We start from the raw sequence: 20,290 nt of genomic DNA, 5'->3' as shown, positions 1-20,290 counted from the left end.
TGCTAATGTTAGTGGTAATGTTTTTTTAAATACAAGTAGAATTAATACACAGATTAGTTTCAGGTGTACATTATAATGATTTAACAATTGCATATATTTCTCAGTGCTCATCAAGTTAAGTGTACTCTTAACCCCCTTTATTTCACCATACCCTCACCTACCTCACTCTGGCAACCACCAGAGTTTGTTCTCTATATTTCAGTCTGTTTTTTTGTTTGTATATTTTCTTCTTTGTTCATTTGTTTGGTTTGGTGTGGTGTGGTTTTTTAAAGTAATCTCTAGGCCCAGCATGGAGCTTGAACTCAAGATCCTGAGATCGAGAGTTGAATGCTCTACTGACTGAGCCAGCAAGGCATCCTGCTTTGTTTCTTAAATTCCATAAATGAGTGGAATCATAAATATTCTTAGTTCTCTGATTTATTTCACTTGGCATTATATCCTCTAGTTTCATCCATGTTATTGCAAATGGCAAGATTTCACTCATTTTTATGGCTGAGTAATATTCCATTATATATATATATATAATATACATATTACATATATATATTACATATATATAAATCTATATATTTTATTTTATATAAATATAATTTATATATATACAGACATATATATACACACACACACACACATACCACTTCTTTATCCATTCATCGGTGGATGGATACTTGGGTTACTTCCATATATTGTCTATTGTAAATAATGTTGTCATAAACATAGGGCTCCATTTATTTTTCAGATTAGTGTTTTCATTTTCTTTGGGTAAATACCCAGTAGTAGAATTACTAGATCTTATAGTAATTCTATTTTTAATTTTTTTTAATATAATTTATTTTCAAATTGGCTTACATACAACACCCAGTGCTCATCCCAACAAGTGCCCTCCTCAATGCCCATCACCCATTTTCCCTCCCCCGATCCCCCTTTCCATCCTCAGTTTGTTCTCTGTATTAAGAGTCTCTTGGGGTTTGCCTCTCTCCCTCTCTGTTTGTAACTATTTTTTCCCCTTCCCTTGCCCCATGGACTCCTGGTTCAGTTTCTTAAGATCCACATGTAAGTGAAAACATATGACATCTGTCCTTCTCTGACTGACATATTTCACTCAGCATAATACCTTCCAGTTCCATCCACATTGGTGCAAATGGCATGATTTCATTCTTTCTTATTGCCAAGTAGTATTCCACTGTATATATATACCACATCTTCTTTATCCATTCATCAGTTGATGGACATTTAGGCTCTTTCCATAATTTGGCTATTGTTGAAAGTGCTGCTATAAACATTGGGGTACAAGTGCCCCCTATGCATCAGCACTCCTGTATCCCTTGGGTAAATTCCTAGTAGTGCTATTGCTGGGTCATAGGGTAGTTCTATTTTTAATTTTTTGAGTAACCTCTGTACTGTTTTCCATGGTGCCTGTATCAGTACATTCCCACCAACAGTGCCCAAAGGTTCATTTTCGTTTATATCTTCACCAATACTTGTTATTTCTTGTGTCTTTTTTTTTTATTTTAGCCATTCTGGTAAATGGTAATATGTTTTAAATTTCAAATTCTACTAGTTTGAAATTGACTTTTGTATTTTAACTTTGTATCCTGCAATTTTGCTATAATTGCATCTGAAGCCTTTTTTTTTTTTTTTTAATTTTTTTTAACATTTATTTATTTTTGAGACAGAGAGAGAGAGAGAGAGCATGAACAGGGGAGGGCCAGAGGAAGAGGGAGACACAGAATCTGAAACAGGCTCCAGGCTCTGAGCTGTCAGCACAGAGCCCGACGCGGGGCTCGAACCCACAGACCGCGAGATCATGACCTGAGCCGAAGCCGGACGCTCAGCCGACTGAGCCACCCAGGCGCCCCTGAAGCCTTTTAAGATGAGGGCAATTGCATACTTCTTGTCTCCTTGTATCTTTCTTTCACATGCATGTTTTCTTTTGTTCCTTGTATCTAAAACCCATTAGAAGGTCCCATATAATGTGAGTTTGAATATTTAACTCTGCTATACAAGATATGAAAGTAAATAGGATGATAACATTCATAAGAAATGTTGAGCACAGAGAGTAAATTTAAGCTAATAGATTATGAGATATAGGTGAAATTCATAGGCTGTATATAAATATGCGTAAGTTGTGTGAGGAAAAAAAGGCAGAATTCAGTAGATGTACTAAATATACATAGTAACCAAGTTACTATAAATAGAAGAAATGGAATATATGATGGAAAAGACAAGTTTTATTTATGGAGTAGAAAGGCAGAAAGACTAAGTCATGATCTTGCCACTTCAGGGCTAACAGCGATGTCATCTGTAAGTTGGCTACCTATACATAACATCCAGTAGGGTCCTATTTTGGCCCACAGTGCTATGCCCAAGAAATGCAAATAAAACCTATATATCTTCACTAAGTTAACTGGCAAGCTACAGCTTTGGCCAAGTTTACCTTACTTTGGCTAAGTTAACTGGCAAGCTACAGCTTTGGCCAAGCAGCTTTGGCTGCTTCTCTGTTTTCTCCCATTAGCAAGTATATGCCATTTAATCCCTGTACCTTCTGTCTGGGCCACTGGCTCAAATCTCAACTCTGGTCCTCATAGCATACCATCATGGGGAAGATGTCATCAATGGGCAGAAATATCACAGCATGTGAATATCACATAACCCAGGATTCAGATAGTGTGATTCTGCCACTCACCCCCTATCCTAAGCATGTTAACTTTATTGCTTGCTTTCCTCTTCATTAGCATTGTGTGTTTTAAATTTGTGTGTGTATGTGAACAGAGTATTTTAATTTGGTCTGTGAGCCCTCTGGGTTAGCTTGCTCTGTAATGTACTCCGTGGCTACCTTTACATGAAGTAATTTTCCACTTGACGGTACTCTTCACTTTGAACTTCTGTAATCCTTCATCACAGTCTGGGATTTTGAGCTAATCCTTTGAATCATCACATCTAGGTTCATGGAATGAACCTAGAATAAGCTGTGAAAGGAGTGCAAATTTATGGTGATTCTGTGGCAATCTTTAGCACCTGGTCCACAATGACAGCACTATGAGAACTTCTCACCTCTGGAATGAGCCCTTCCTAGGCAAACCCAGGAAAACTGAGCCAATACCAGTTTATGTGAAGAGAGGAGTAGAAGGCTATTAATTCTGGCCCACCTACATTCTCTCCTTACTCAGAGTTGAGGAGGTCAGAGGTACTTACTGACTAGAACAGCGGCCTTCAAATAGTTTTGCTCATGTACCTCCTAATAGAATTTGAGAAACATATAGTCTCTTGCACAATTTTTAAGTTGACATTTAAAACCTCTCATTATAAGCTTAAGTAGTTGGAAAAGAAGTAGTTTCAGGTATACTATGAATGTTGACATTTTAAAGTAAAACGGTTAAGGGGTGCCTGGGTGGCTCAGTCAGTTAAGTGTCTGACTTCAGCTCAGGTCATGATCTCGCTTCGCTGTTCATGAGTTCCAGCCCCGCATCGGGCTCTGTCCTAACAGCTTAGAGCCTGGAGCCTGCTTCATATTCTGTGTCTCCCATTCTCTGGCCCTCCCCTATTCTCTTTCTCTTTCTCTCAAAAATAAATAAAAACACTTAAAAAATTTGAAGTAAAACAGTTACATAAGTCTTTTAAACGTATCTAATAAAATATAAATTCCATATGAATTTTAAAAAACATTTTGTTATGAACATTTTCAAACACACAGTAAAAAATAGTAAAACGAACCCTCATGTATTCTTTACCCAAGTTAAATAACCATCAATTTTCTTCTATTTTTATTTATATTCTTTGCTACTTTTAGGAGTATTTTAAAGCAAATCATAGTTTACTTAAAAATACTTTGGTTTGGTTTATCTAACAGATAATATTTATTTTAATACCATTTATTCATACCCAATAAAATCATTTCCTTAGTTTCATTAACTCCCAATTTGTGTTCAAATATCAACAATTGCCTCAAAAATGTATGTCTTATTAAAGTTGGTTTGTTTGAATCAGGATCTAAACAAGGTTTATGCATTGCGTTTGGTTGATATAATTTCTTTTATTATAAAATCATTTTTTTAATGTTTATTTATATAAGAGAGAGAAAGAGTGCATGAGCAGGGGAGGGGCAGACAGAGACAGAGACAGAATCCAAGGCAAGTTCCAGACTCTGTGTCAGCACAGAGCCCGATGTGGGGCTCGCACTCATGAGCCATGAGATCATGACCTGAGCTGAAGTCAGACGCTTAACCAACTGAGCCACCTGGATGCCCCTGGTTGATATAATTCTTAAGTCTCTTTTCACTTGTAGCATTTCTCCATCTTTATTTTCTACATTATATAGACATATATGTCATATAGACATACAGACATCTCTACCTCCCATATTTCTTACAAATTAGAAGTTAGATCTAGAGTCTTGATTATATTCAATAGTTTGTGGCAAGAATGTTTCACAGGTATTCCCATGTTTATAATCCCTGTGGAATCACATATGGAGAAATCATATATTATTTCAGTGTTATGTTAAAATGGATCAATGGTATATATGATATCAGTCAGATTCATCTATTATAAATTTCTCATCACTCTTACATCTAATGATGACAAACATTCCCTGGATCCATTATTTCATTAGAGTTTGTACTGTGGTGATTTGCTGCTTCTTTTATTCCATCTCTATGTATTAACTATGATTCTCCTTTGAATAAGAATCTTCTCTCACCATCTGTTTGGTTATCCTGAATTATAGCCCATTCAGGAAAGCAGGAAAGGTACATTTGTCATTTTTCAGAACAATAACTTGGTGCCCTAGCGATCAACAAAAGGCGAATGATCACATAATGAAGTTTTAAAATTTTATTTTAATATTTTTAGATGCTCATTGGTTTCTATATGTTTGATGTTCCGATCTTTTACATTTTTTTAATGTTCAGAGTGCCCCTCTTCTGCCAGTGGAATTCCCTTCAAGTTTGTTCCTGTGTCCTTTTGACATGCCCCACTTGTCTTTGATAGCTTCTTTGTTTTCAGACATGATAAAATGTGGTAGTTCCTGGTACATTTCTGGCCACATCTAAATACTTATAGGGATTCAAAAACATTAAAACATTAAAAATATTAACCATCTGTTCCTCAGTGGTTGAAAATTGTATGTACTTTCTTTTCTCCTCAAACTTATGCTTCTATTCCATTTCTTCTACAGAGTTTTATCTTTCATGCTTGAAGTCCTTTATAGCCTTTCTTTAGGAAAGCCTATATATGGAAGGCAAGGTTCTAGACATTGATTTGCTAATAACTATGTACACTTGCATGCCCCTTGGAAAGTCTCCCTGTGCTGTTTTGTTATTGGTAGTTAGTGTCCCAACTTGAAGACAGTCATGCCTCTTCTCTTCACTGGCTGACACATTGTACCTTCTATGTGCAAGTACATCAACTTTATATAGTGGCTACTATTCTTAACCCTTTCCTATAGATGAAGAAACTGATGTACAAAGATGTCTAAAGTGTCACAAATAGCAAGTGGACAGTGGGGATGTAAACCCAGATACCCTGCTCCAGAATCCAGGCCTATAACCACTATGTATTGAATGCCTTTTAGTTAGTTAGTTAGTTAGTTAGTTAGTTAGTTAGTTAGTTAAGAGAGAGAGAGAGAGAGGGAGAGAGAGAACATGCAAGTGAGTGGGGGAAGTGCAGAGAGAAAAGGAGAGAGCAAATCCCAAGCAGGCCCTGTGCCTTTAGCGTGCAGAGACTGACACCAGTTTCTATCTCACAGACCCAACTGGGACATCATGACCTGAGCTGAAATCTAGAGTTAGATGCTTAACCAACTGAGCCCCACCCAGGTACCCCTTGAATGCCTCTTTATAGAAAGGTGCAGGGGAGCCTGGGTGGCTCAGTTGGTTAAATGTCTGCTTTTGGTTCAGGTCATTATCTCCTGGTTTGTGAGTTTGAGCCCCACATCAGGCTCTCTGCTGTCAGCAGCGAGAGAGCTACTTCAGATCCTCTGTCTCCCTGTCTCTCTGCCCCTCCCTCACTCATGTACATGCTCTCTCGCTCTCAAAAATATTAAAATAAAAAATAAATAAAAATAAAAAAGGGTGGAAAAGCAGATCTAGGGATGGGCATGAGTGGAAAGCTTATATTCATGTAAAATGGTTAAGAGATGGAAAGTAATAAAAACATGGTTTTTCAGTGTGTGAGTAAATAAACTATGCATGTGTTAATAAAACAAGGCAGTGCTGTTACCTGTACTCTGCTAAAATACCATAGTGTTGTCAGTCAAATTAAAATTAACACATTTTTATTTCTTTAATTTCTAAATAACAGTTTTCATTTAATTAACGTACATGAATGTTATCTGCAAACCTATTGTATTCTGCATATTGTACTTAACCTGTTAATACATTCTACTTCTAGTGAGGATAACACTTTTTATAGTAACATTACAGAAGAACTATTGCATTTAATAATTGTAATGATTTTACACTTGCACAACTCATTTCAGCTAAAGGTATCCTGAAACTATTTTACATGGAAAAAAAGAAAACCTATACCTACCACTAAAATGATAAGTTACTGCTATATTTCAAGAGATATTTTTGAATGTTTGGTGCAAATTTTCTTAGTTTTTAATGATTAGACTATATATAATAAACACACCACGACAAAGTATTTCATTCTACAAGGTGATTTACTCTTTAATGATAAAGTTTTGCCTTGCTATACACAGCTGGAGTTTTTAACTTTTAAGCATTCCCCAATTAGGAAGACCTAACCTATGAAGGAATTGAACAGTCAATGGTTGTTGGTTGTTATGGAAGTCTGAGAAGAGAACCTTAGCCCTCCTAATGTGAGAAGCTTAAAGGAGGAGGGGCAGGGGGAGAGTGTGAAAGCCAACAGCCCTTTGGTCTTTAGGTGGAATACCAGAGGAGTGCTGGGCAAAGAATAGCTCTTTTTATTATTACTAACATGGAGAAAGAGAACATTCTTATTTTGATATAGATTGAGATTCACCTTACAATTTTTTTAATGTTTTATTTTTTGAGAGTGCATGTATGTGCCCGCAAGCTGAGGAGGGGCATAGAGAGAAAGAGAGAGAGGCACACACACAGACTCCGAAGCAGGCTCCAAGCTCTGACCCATGAACCCATGAACCACGAAATCGTGACCTGAGCCAAAGTTGGACGCTTAACTGACTGAGCCACCCAGGCACCCCGAGAGTCACCTAACATTTAATGAATGTCTACCATGTGCCAAACACTGTGCCAAATACTTTCATACTCACCATTCATTTAATCCTCATAACTATGTGGATAACTGCTTTTGCAAATGAGATGACTAAAGCTCAGAAAAGCTATAATACTCAAAGTCACTTATAGTTATTTGGAAGAGAAAGACATGATCTTATGTATTCTAGGTATATATTTCTCCATTATATTTGTGACTATAAGTTACATTACACTCCTTTTACTCTTCCATATGCTTAATTAAAAGTAAGTCTAGCAACTTGCTAACTAGCTAACTTGCTTTCCTGGATAGCAGTTTAGTTCACAGATTATCAGGAGTTTCAGGATTAGATTCAACTGCAAAAAACAAAGACCCTCTTTCAAGTCTTTGCTAGGATTTTATCACCTCAATGAGGCCTATACTGACAAACCTTTTTAAAAGTACACTCCCAAGGCACCTGGGTGGCTCAGTTTAAGCATCTGACTTTGGCTCAGGCCATGATCTCACAGTTCATGAGTTCCAGCCCTGCTTTGGACTTTGTGCTGTTTCAGCTCAGAGCCTGGAGCCTGCTTTGAGTTCTCTCCCTCTCTCTGTTTCTCCCTCTCTCTGCCCCTCCCCTGCACATGCTCTGTCTCTCTAAAAAATAAATAAACATTAAAAATAAAATTGCATTCCCTCCACTCCCAATCTACCTTGCCTGATCAATTTTTTTCCATAGCATTTATTGCCTAACATCTTACAATTTACTTACTTCTTATGTTTATTCATCATCTGCCCCCACTAGAATGTAAGCTCCACAAAGGGCACAATTTTTTTCCACTAACTGTTCATTGAAAAATTATATATAAGTACCTAGAAAACTGCCAGGTATATTGTAGGTGCTCAATAAATAATCTATGGATAAACAAATGCTTTTATTTAAGAATAGCAGTAAGGGGTGCCTGGGTGGCTGAGTTAAGTGACTGACTCTTGATTTCAGCTCAGGTCATGATCTCACACTCATGGGATTGAGCTCAGTGTCAGTCTCTGCACTGACAGCACAGAGCCTGCTTGGGATTCTCTGTCTCCCTCTCTCTTTGCTCCTCCCTTATTCATTTTCTCTCCCTCTCTCTCTCTCTCTCTCTCTCTCTCAAAATAAATAAACGTACATTGAAAAACTAGAATAGCAGTGAAAGGTAAAAGTAATATTTTTTGTTACCTTACAAGTAATATCCTTCCTGTTACTAGTGGTATGTCATGTTACCTAGGGACTCCTCATTATGATAGTAGGATACATCAGAGAGGAGACTGTGTGGCTATTTTTATAAGCAGTATGAGTGGGTGGTTACACCCTGGAAAGGGCCCTACAACATTCTTTGACATTATTTTTTATGGGAATATTCACATTTTTTTATTCTTAAGAAATTTGAGGTGATTTGTGTGCATTACCCAAGATTTCTAGGTTGTTGGGGGTGGCTGGGTGGTGCAGTCAGTTAAGGGTTTAAATCTTGATCTTGGCTCAGGTCCGGATTTCACAGTTTGTGAGTTCGAGCCCCACATCAGGCTCTGCATTGATGGCATGGAGCCTGCTTGGGATCCTGTCTCTCCTTCTCTCTGCCCTTTACCCACTTGTTCTCTCTCTTGCTCTCTCTCGCTCTCTCCAAATAAATAAATAAACTAAAAAAAAAAAAGATTTCTAGGTTGCAAATAAGAGAATCCCGACTCAAACTATTTTAGCCAAATAAAAAAAAGAGAAAGAGAGAAATCTGTTGGCTCGGCTCACATACCCAGGAAAATGAAGAGATAGGGTTGTTTTTTAATACCAGGTTTCAGGGATTCAAATGTCATCAGAAATCTCTCTCACTTTTTAATCTCTCTCCATCTCTCACTTTTGTTTTTATCTGTTTTGGCTTCATTCTCAGTCATGGAGGTTTAACATTGTTCTGAAAGGTAGCAATCCCAGAGAACAGAGCATGACTTTTTCTTTACAGGGATTCTGATTTAGCCATCACTGTTTCTGGGAAAGGCACTTAGATTGACTGGTCACAGGCATACTCACTTCCCTACTGGAAAGTAAGGCCACATAATTTAGAATTCTCCATTAGAATCAGGACAAAGGTAGAATCCAAAATGGAAAGGATGGAGGACAGGCAAAAAAAAAAAAAAAAAAGGCATTGTGGTACACTTTTCAATAACATATTCCTCATGTTAAGTTTGTTATAATGAGCAATTTTCTAGCAAACAGCAAAAATGAAAATGCTTTGCAATAATTTACCATTTTTTTCTTTCTTGAATAGGATTATGCCATTCTTTTTTTTTTTTTTAAGATTTTATTTTAAAGTAATCTCTATACCTAATATGGGGCTCAAATTCATGCCTCTGAGATCAAGAAGGGCATGCTCTACCCACTGAGTCAGCCAGGGACCTAGGATTATACTATTCAAAGACTCAGATTCATACTTTTGTTTTCCTTTAGACTTCATCTCTGTTCTTTTATCATGATATCTCACATTTAGCAATTGCTGCATAGCCTAGAACATGGTGAGAGAGAACTTGTGATTAATGCCTAGCCCCAATTTATGACCCTAGAGGATTTTACCTTTTTTTTTTTAAATGTTTTTTTCCAACGTTTATTTATTTTTGGGACAGAGAGAGACAGAGCATGAACGGGAGAGGGGCAGAGAGAGAGGGAGACACAGAATTGGAAACAGGCTCCAGGCTCTGAGCCATCAGCCCGGAGCCCGATGCGGGGCTCGAACTCACGGACCGTGAGATCTTGACCTGGCTGAAGTTGGACGCTCAACCGACTGCGCCACCCAGGCGCCCCGAGGATTTTACCTTTTTAATTAAATAACATTCTTCCTCATTTTTAGCTGAAAATGGCAAAAAGAGACACAAATGATCATGGAGCATCCGTTTCTCAGTCTTCTTTATCCCCCTTGACTAAAGCCATGAAGGCATCACAGCAGAGCAGCACCAAAGGCACCTTCAGTGGAGATACCATTCACCCAATTTACAAATGTATTTCAAAAGATTTACCAAGGTAAGAATATTATTTCAGCAGCTTACACTGAATTCTGAAGGAGATAAAGTGCCTACAAAAAGTTGTCTAATTAAATGTTCCTGGAGCTGATGTCAGTAATAACTTGGAGATATAATGGGTTATGAAGGTTGTTGCCTCAATTAGAGCCCTTCAATTTCTTCTATTTTATGGGAAGAAAAAAGGTAGATGATGTAATAAACATAAATTATGCCTGGAGTCTGACTTGGACAGTAGTATAATGATAATAATAATGGCAGGACAGATAATATTGGCTATATGCCAGTCACCATGCTAACCTCTTAACCTGCATTATATTTATTTAGTTCTCTAAACAGCTCTGGGAGGAATATAAGGCAGGTAGTATTTAAACATTTCCGTTTTACCTATGAAGAAACAATTACCTAGAGAGGTTAATTAACTTGACCAAGATCACAGAGCTGGTAAGTACAGAACGTATGGTTTGAACCCATATGGATCTAACTCCACAGCAAGAACTCTTCTCTAGTATATTCTACCACACTTCTCAGAAATACAAAGCAGAGGAGGCAGATGTATTTTTCCTGTGTTTTTGTCTATTGGAAAATGAAAGAATAAAAAAGTGTCTGTTAGGTTTTGTTAAACTATTGGCTGGCTAAATGTGATGTCATAGTCTTTATGTTAAAAAGAAAATGTATACTATAAAATCGTTGAAGAGAATATTCATAAACTAAGGATAATGTTAATGTCTTATAAAAATGCCCAGTTATATTTATATCTTAACACAGTTTCATTATTTTTTTACATATCAGTAAATTTAGACGAAAGTGAAATCTAGACTTTTAGTGGGGTGCCTGAGTGGCTCCGTCGGTTAAGCATCCTACTTTGGCTCAGGTCATGGTCTCCCGGTTCGTGAGTTCGGTTCATGAGTTTGAGCCCCACATGAGGCTCTGTGCTGACAGCCCAGAGCCTGAGCCTGCTTTGGATTTTGTGTCTCCCTCTCTCTCTGCTCCTCCCCCACTCATGCTCTGTCTCTCTCAGAAATATAGACTATTAGCTAATTTTTGTTTTGCTTTATTCCTCTGAACTCTGAGTGCATCAGCAGTGTCTGAGATTATTTACACAGTGTACTAGCTATATGGCTAGATAATTTTTTAGAACATCATTACTCAATATAGTTATACTGTAGAGACATAAGTTACTCGTGAAAGTGTTTTCCTCAATAAGACAATGGAAAACAATTTCTAAATAGGATTTTTAAGTATTCCTTTATACAGATGCCGTTGCTAATAAATGTGTGTTTACACATTTTTATTGCTTTAGAATTTATTTTTACCAATTTCCTTTTTAAACTCATACTACATTCACTTTTTATTCCAACTATCTTTTGTGCTTTTTTAGATTCTTTATTTTTTTCTGCTAGAGCTAACTGTAATTTCATTTATACAGTTTCTGCTTTTTTCTCATTTTCTTTCTTTGATTCTGACTCTTTTTAACTCTGGCTTTTTTTGTCCTTTTTTTAATGTCAGTCTTTCTTTTCATGTGACACCTTCCTACTGCCCGTTTTTTAGTAGTTTATTTCAATGTGGTACTCAAATTTCTTTGTCTGAATCCTAATTTCTTTTCTGTCACTATTACATTTTACCATCAACTTTGATTATGATGTACCTAGAAAATGAAGTAAATCTCCTGGTAATCGAATGGAAGTCAAAGACAATGCCCAGAGATCTTTTACTTTCATCCAAAAGAAAATGATGAGTTTCAACCTGAAAGGGGTCAAGTTCATAAAGGCTAATGGTAATCTAAGATCTGTTGGCATTAATATGATTATCAGAGAGAGGCAATTTTGTCTACGAATAAAGACATTTTCCCCCTGATTGAGGTTAAAACTTTTCTTGTCTCATTCTTGTTTTCCTTGCCACCTTTCTTCCACAATCTTTGTGATCATTTTATGAGAAATAATTATTAAAATATAGTCAATTTGTTGTTCTTTTACCTATATCACAAGAGATTATGTTTCTCTCCACTAAACACACTGTACATTTTACAAAATATGCCCACATGTATTAAATCCATTCATTGCAGCCATACAGTGACCAGTCACTTTAGTCTCATGTTATTACCTGATGCTATTAATTTATTCTATATTGTATTTACATTATTCACTCTTCACTGTTTCTTGTGTTCTTTCAGTGTTTTTTTCTTTGTCCTTCTTCTATATTTGTAGCAGAGTGAAAACTGCTATACCAGGATCCTTCCCTCAACAAGAAAACTAATCACCATCAGTGTAAATGAGTTCAACAAAATTGTGCCAAAGAAGGTCTGATCCTCCCATTTTATGACTTACCAGTACAAGGTCAGATGACTGGAAATATCTAGCATCATTCTTATGAAAAGCAGCACAATAGGAAACTTTTCCTACCTAGCTTTGGTGTGATATATTTCCAGGTACGCTGGCACAGAGCACCAGCCTTTGAGATATGGATGGCAAAATTAATTATTTATTGGTAACTGGTATCTATGGACAGTTCCGTCATATTTATAGAAAGATATTTCTAAGTGCTGAGTAGATTTCCAAATTAAAATTGCATTTTAAAGTTAAGAGAATGTTGTAAACAGTATTTCTTTCTATCCCACTTATAAAATATTTTATTGATTTTTAGCTGATGATCATCTAGGATGTAATTTCATGATTTTTATAGTAGAAAGTTATAGTATCTTTTAATCTTGCTTGCAGCTGAGTGTGTTGCCAACTCTTTTAATTCCCTGCAGGAGAAATTTTTTTTAGTACATTAAATGAGGACTTAAATCAGTTTTAAAAGTGAATTACCAATGGTTTTTTGTTATATGTTATCTGGGTTACTTTTCACAGACAAATCGTGCTTTCAAGGAGACTGGCAACACATAAACTATTCATTCACTTTTTAATGTCTAATTTTAGTTATCTTGGATTTTTCTTTACTTTTTTTTTTTAAAGGTAATCTCTGTGCCCATTGTGGGGCTTGAACTCATGACCCTGTGATTAAGAGTTGGATGCTCCACTGACTAAGCCAGCGAGGCACCCTGGGTCTTGGATATTTTTAATTGGAATGAGTCTTAGATGCCTTTATAAATAGAAACATTTGATCACATTGCCTTTTCTAGGGACAGTTTAAGTTTAGCAATTTCATCATTCCAAAGATGGGCTGTCAGTTCCCAGCACAGGATGGGTAGCAGAAGGGAGAGAGGGGAGACAGCAAAAGTTAATGAAGCAAGGCAACACCTTAAGTACCTCCATTGCCCAACAAATCACACTTTGTGCAGTTCATATTTTTTTCATTTTTTTTTCAAAATCAAAATCTCTACAGATCTAAAGATTAATGTATGATTTCCTTTTAAAATGTTAAAAGACTATATTGTTTCCTTTTGAAAATTTAGATTTCCTCTGGAAAAATTTCTGTATAATATCTATAACCTCCCCAGTTTTAAAGATGTACCTTGCTCTTATTCCTTTGTACATTTGTATAAACACAAATATACTTTTCTTCCTTTGGGTGAGATGATCCTATATTCAGATGGGTCCTTTACCGATTTTAGAAATTGCTCCTCTTGTTTAGAATTTCCTTCTATAAAATTAAACAAGTTCAATTTAACAGACATTGAATAGCTCCTATAGTGTATATATGTAATTTGAATACTATGCATTGGTTATTATTCAATCATCAAGTTGCAAGTACAAATTTGATATAGTATGTATTGTAAAATAACTGGAAATTGCTTTGCAACTGGGATACCCTTACCTAAATTTCTAGGCCAAACTAGAAATATATTTTCTTCTGGTATTGGAGATAAAATTTGAGGGGAATTGTTGAGTTTTATTATTATCACTTGTATTATTTACTTTCTATGATGTTTAACTTACATTTTATCTAGCTATTGTAGAAAGTTATTTATATCTTTAGGTTATTCATTTCATCAAGTTGGAGAAAGGTTAGGATGAAGTTTAATGAAATTTTTGTACTTTATGTACTCCAGAGATTTTATAAAGGTTATTTCTTTTATTAGTTGCATTCCAGTATTTTAAGTTGGTGATTTATTGTTGAATGTACTTGGGGTCATTTTCCCTCATGTTTACATTTTCCTATTTGTATTTATTCCAATTAGAGAGTTTAATTACTATTAAAATGGTAATAGGATAAAGATAAGTTTTACAAATGACAATATTAAAAAAAAACATAACTCTTCAGGAAGGTTTAAATGCCATGCAAATATAAAGCAAGAAATATATGCTTGTCAAATATACAGTATAAATAAATAATTTAGATGAAAATGGTTGACTACATTTAACAAAGAGACTACTAAATAATGAGGGGCTAAAGAGTGGTTGTTATACTTGATGTACTTCATTGAATATTGTAAGTAATTGCTATCCATAAAAATTCTATGGCTTCTGTATAGGAAAAAGAGACATTTTGACAGCCAACACTGGTATGAAGCAACAGCAAGTACAAATCCTTGGCATCTGTCATTATTCTGCTGTTGAATTCACATCTAAACTATGTGATTACTTAGACCTGCATGTTTGTTATTGAGCCATGATCTGTCAAAGTAGCCACACTTCCTAGTTATGAATAGAATTATTAGCCACCTGCAAATTTCTGCCATGGAAATCTAAATTCACCAAGGATGCTTTGTGTTTGAAAGAGCAGGGAAATAAAAACTCTGTGTCATTTTTATGCCTATGCTGAAGTTTTTGATGAAATGTTTCTACTTAAGTAAAAGTAAAATATTTAGAAAATACAATATTAGTTTATACTTTAGTCCATTATAAAATTAGTAAAGATTTTGAATAAAACAAAAAGTAAAGCAACTATGATTAGAAAGCTGATTGTGTAAGTTAGGCTACTATTAGCACAAAGTAACAGAAAACTCAACTGAAAGTGACTTTAAAAATGAGGAACAGTCATTATCTTACATAACAAGAACCTCAGAGGCAGGCAATTCGAGGGTTAAATTCAGTGGTTCAGCAGTGTTTTCAAAGAGTCTTGCTCTTTGTATCTTTTCCTCTGCCATCCTCAGACTATTGGCTAGATCCTTGGGTATGACTCCTCCTACTCACAAGATGGCTTATTACATGTTTACTCAATAATGTCTGAATAAAGGGGTGTCTGGGTAGTTCAGTTGGTTGAGCATCTGACTCTTGATAGAAGCTCAGGTCATGATCCCAGGGTCATGGGATCAAGCCCTTTGTCAGAGTCCACACTGACCGTGGTGTGGGAGCCTGCTTGGAATTCTCTCTCTGTACCTCTGCCCCTCTCCTTCGCTTGCTCTATGAAATGAAATGAAATGAAATGAAATGAAATGAAATGAAATGAAATATAAAATAAAATAAAATTATAAAATAAAATAAAAAAAATAAATTTTATTTAAAAAATTTCTGACTAAAGAAAATGGATATTTGATTATTTCTTTTTTAAGATTTTATTTTTTTAAGTAATCTCTACACAAAATGTGGGGCTCATACTCAGAACCCCAAGATCAAGAGTCACATGCTTTCCTGGCTGAGTCAGCTAGGTGACCCTATATTTCTCTTTTATTAGGGCAAAATACCTTTCTCCAGATGACTTTGCATCATGTCTCAGTGACCAAAATTGGATCATAGTAATGTAGTAATCATAGGCTGATTACTTAGCCTGCAAGGGACAAGGGAAATATAATTACCATCGTTGGTGTTAGACACTGAGGATTCACCCATGGGAACTGATTAGGGGATACTTTCCATGGGCATATAAAGAGGATGAATCCACAACATAACTGAGACTTTTCATCTAAGGAAAAATCAGTGGAATAACTGTTGGATAAATAATCAACATTGCCTGACATAACTCTTGGCTTTGGCTTTCTTACATTTTATTTCAAAAATTGTGTTTATTTTGTCAGTGGTATTTTAGTGACACATTTTGGCATGATGTCATAATTATCACAGAGTAGTTATTCCTTTATATCAACTACTGGTTAAGTTTCAGTAGAAGTGTAAAAGATGTAAAGCAAAGATCTTACCTTGGCAGAATGGGTATGAAATCATGTGAAATCACATAACAAATCACAAAGCAAACATATCAATATGCAAACTAGTACATCAGTTTATACAGGATGTAGGGGAATGACTTAGAATAAGGAAGGCCTTAAGGAAGATGATAGTCACTATGAACTCATAGTCACTATGAATTCTACAGCTATAAGAACTAAATTCTGGCAAAACTTGAATGACCTTGGAAAAAGACCATGAGCATCAGATGAAACTGTAACACCAGATGACACCTTGATTTCAGTTTTATGAGATCCAAAGAAGAGGGTCCTGGGAAGCTTTACCCAGACCCTTGACCCATGGAAACCATGTAATAATAAATAGATATTGTTTTAAGCCACTAAGTTTGTGGTAATTTGTTGCCCAACAATAGGAAACTAATACAGATAGATGGATGATAGATGATAGATAGATAGATAGATAGATAGATAGATAGATAGATAGATATTTTTTAAGAAGGTATATTTCTGGGGTGCCTGGGTGGATCAATCGGTTAAGCGTCCAACTTCGCTTCATGTGAGGTCATGATCTCACAATTTGTGAATTTGAGCCCCACATCAGACTCCGTGCTGACAGTTGGGAGCCTGGAACCTGCTTCGAATTCTGTGTCTCATTCTCTCTCTGTCCCTCCCCCCATTTGTGCTCTGTCTCTCTCTGTCTCTCAAAAATAAACAAATGTAAAAAAAATTTTTTTAGAAGAAGGTATATTTCTGAAGTTGTATAATTGATATTCTTGTACCAACCTAATGTAGTAGAATTTAGGCTTTAGGCTGGAAAAAAATGTTTTCTTACTAGTGGTAAAAGAGTAAATAATACAGTGGTGAATTGGAATATTTGACAGAAATCAAAGTCTAGCATTTTATATGGGCTACATAATTGATAAAGTATAGTGATTCCAGCTATCAAATCTACCAGGGCAAATGTGAATGCACAGGAAGGAAATGCATTCCTATATGCAAGGGTAGCATAGAAATCTTACCAATCTTTCAAACAATTTGAAATCTTTATATATATGAATTGTTTACAGATATAATGAAAGATTTACAGTAAAGATACATCATAAACTTACAGGACAAGATAATAAGGCTGACATAGAAATGTTAAAATTTATAAAATTATAAATTAGTCCAGGTTCCATAATGTGGTAGATAGCTTCAACAGTGATTGAGGACAAATTGAGGTTATTTTTTATGATAAAGAATCCTTTCCTAAAACGATTGGTTTAGGAACCCACATGGATTTAAGCCATGGATTAACCACATGGATTTAAGGTACACATATCCTTGAAAAATGGAATAAGGAAGTATATATAGACCACAAGCCCATGGAGGGAGCAATAAATGGGTATGATATGTTCTAAGGTTCTTGCATTATCTGGAAGGTAATTAATTAGTAATTTATATTAATCTTTAATTATAGGACTCATATTATAATATCTAATGTTTCCACTAAAAATAAGGTTAAACAATGCAGGGCATTCAATCTAATAGAAAAAAATAAAATAATAAAAAATATATATTATTTAATCCAAGAGTGAACAAGAAAGGAATGCAATGGAAGAGAGAATGCGTAGGAAGACTAGAAAACAAATTGTAAGGTTACAGGCTAAATTCTCAATTAAAAGACAGACAGTCTTGGTGAAGGAAATAACTGTGGGAAGGTATAGTACAATTCTAAAAGGCAAAAACTGTGGGGGGACGATAGCTATATGAAGATATATATAAATCTAAAGGTGGAAGAAAGTTCACTTTAATAAATCTGAATGTCATGGGATTTCTAGAAATTTTTGCAGAGAAGGCAAAAAGATCTTTCAAAGGAAAAGATGAGGAGAAATAAGAGAAAGAAAGACAAATAAGGAGGCTATAATTATGGTTCCTTAAATACAATCTAGATATTAGAGTTGTATTAGCTAAAGAGCACTACTGGTTCATTGCTGCTGGTGTAGAACTACCTCCTTTGCCCACCTCTCCAATCAAATAATATAGTGTCTCTGCTTATCTTGGCATAGTAGACAGGCCATGCATCTGAGAGTCCATCTTACTCTAAGCCCTCCTGTACCTAGTTTTGGGCCATTGGTGGTTACTTTCCCATCGACAGGCTTGCCAGTGGCTTATGAGATTGCCTACCTTGAGAGTTCTACCCAGCAGGGCATCCTAAACTGGATAGTGATGCAATTAAAGTTTTGGGGGCATTGAATGTGAGTCATAGAGAGTCTTCAGAAAGTAGTGTGGTACAGAAATAGGGAGATACATAGAGGAAGTTAGCAGAAGCCATGAGGAGTAAGGAGAAGGACAGAGGTAGGTTAGGCAATAATGACGTAAGAGGAAGAAGCAGTTAGATACAGAAGGATAGATGAGGTTGCTGAATAAAAAAATGTGGCACTCTAGTAGTTGTGGTATTTGTTGTTGTCTTTTAATTTTTTTTTTTTTAAGTAAGCTGGATGCCCAACATAGGACTTGAACTCATGACCTGGCAGTCAAGAGTCAATGAGCCAGACAGGTGCTCCTGATTTTTAGTATTTTAATTTGAGTATAGCTAATACACATTATTACATTAGTTCAGGTGTCCAACGTACTGATTGTACAAGTTTATACATTTTATTATACTCAAGTGTGGCTAACATCTGTTCCCATACAATGCTATTGCAATATCATTTCTACTACAGTTGTTCTTAAGTCAGTAGTATATTCTAAAGAGCAATGAATGGTCTTCTAATTCTCTTTGTGCCCTGCTGGAGTGGTTTTATTTCCTTTTTTCAGTTTCTGTGTATACCACTAACAAGCTCAGTCACCTGAAACCCAAATGTGTTTGAGCTGAATGATCCTAACACCCTCGTTTCCAGCATTAATTTAACAAGCCATGTGTGTGGGTTTAATTCCCTGTGTAGGACAAGTTAGCTTTGCCAAACAGTTCTGTGATTATCCTCTCACACGCCCAAAGACTAGGCAACACATCAAATGTTATAAGAAAAAAGAGTTTAATAGTGTGTAAGGACTAGTGCAAACCTGTCATCAACATTGATAAAACAAATCAAAGCTGAAGACTACAGATGGTGGCCCAGTAGTGACTTTTTTACATGAAAAGCTACCTTTTCTTATCCTTTTTAATATAAATTACTAGAGAAAAGCAGATAATAAATAAATATATGGTAAAATCATATTGCTTAATTTAATTCTTTTAACCTTTTACCAGGTAAATCTCATATAATTTATTGTCCTAACCCTACCAGAATCATGTGGAGTTGGCAGGGTAAAGGATGAAAGTTTCCCTAAAGGATGCCAGTGCTGTTACCAGAAGACAGGGGGAAGATATGTCAAGAGACAAAGAAAAGCAAATAACTTTTACATGATTAGATTGAGGACGGCAAGGTATACTTGATAAAATTTGTTCACATTCTGATAAAATCTGTAAAGACCATATAGCAACTCGAAAAATGGTTATTAAGACAATATTTAAATAAAAAAAGGCAAAATACTGAATTAATAATGGTATGACACATGATGCAGGGTCGTAGAGCGAAACAGTCAAAGAATTCTTGAGGCATTTTATGGTGCAAAAAGATGTCTTTATTATAGCACTGGGACAGGAGCCATGCACAGAAAGAGCTGTGCTGTGATTGTGAAGAATGACTGATTACATAGGATTTTCTATCCTACAGAGGTGAGGTGACATCAGGGCTCTAGGAAATTAAGTCTATAGGTTCTTGGAGGTCTGGCTGTTACTAAGATTGTGTAAATTTTTCCTGTAAATCAAGGCAGTTATAAACTATAGTAGAGTTTCATGTCCTGCATGACTGCTATCTTTATCAGTTGACCATTTGTTTCTCCCTGCCTTTGTTCTTAGGCAGTCACTAGTGCCTAAAGAATGTTATACATATCCCATCTTAAGGGGAGGGGGTTTGTGGGGTGTCAACTTGAGTTTTGCCCTCAGCTTGCCTTTACCCTCTCATCAACACAGTTGAAGCTTTGAAATATGGAAAAAATAAAAACCTTTCACTTTCTGGTGGCGTGACAATGGATTATTAT

The 20,290-nt window shown here is 35.8% G+C and overlaps 1 protein-coding gene across 1 annotated transcript in view; it reads left to right on the top strand.

Annotated features, from left to right (window-relative positions):
* Positions 1–10,058: 10,058 nt before the first annotated feature.
* The window catches only part of DCDC1 (doublecortin domain containing 1), a gene marked incomplete at its 5' end in the record, with an annotated part of 457,606 nt that continues 447,374 nt past the window's right edge, over positions 10,059–20,290 (top strand). The window contains one exon of the mRNA XM_047071674.1: positions 10,059–10,222. Coding sequence (XP_046927630.1) covers positions 10,059–10,222 — 164 coding nt within the window. The remainder of the gene's footprint in view (positions 10,223–20,290) is intronic.

This window comes from Lynx rufus, unplaced genomic scaffold (assembly GCF_022079265.1).
Source record: "Lynx rufus isolate CCGP_SWC_20201006 ecotype Redwood Valley unplaced genomic scaffold, mLynRuf1.p SCAF_9, whole genome shotgun sequence".
Classification (NCBI taxonomy): domain Eukaryota; kingdom Metazoa; phylum Chordata; class Mammalia; order Carnivora; family Felidae; genus Lynx; species Lynx rufus.
This window is presented reverse-complemented; position numbering and strand designations above follow the sequence as displayed.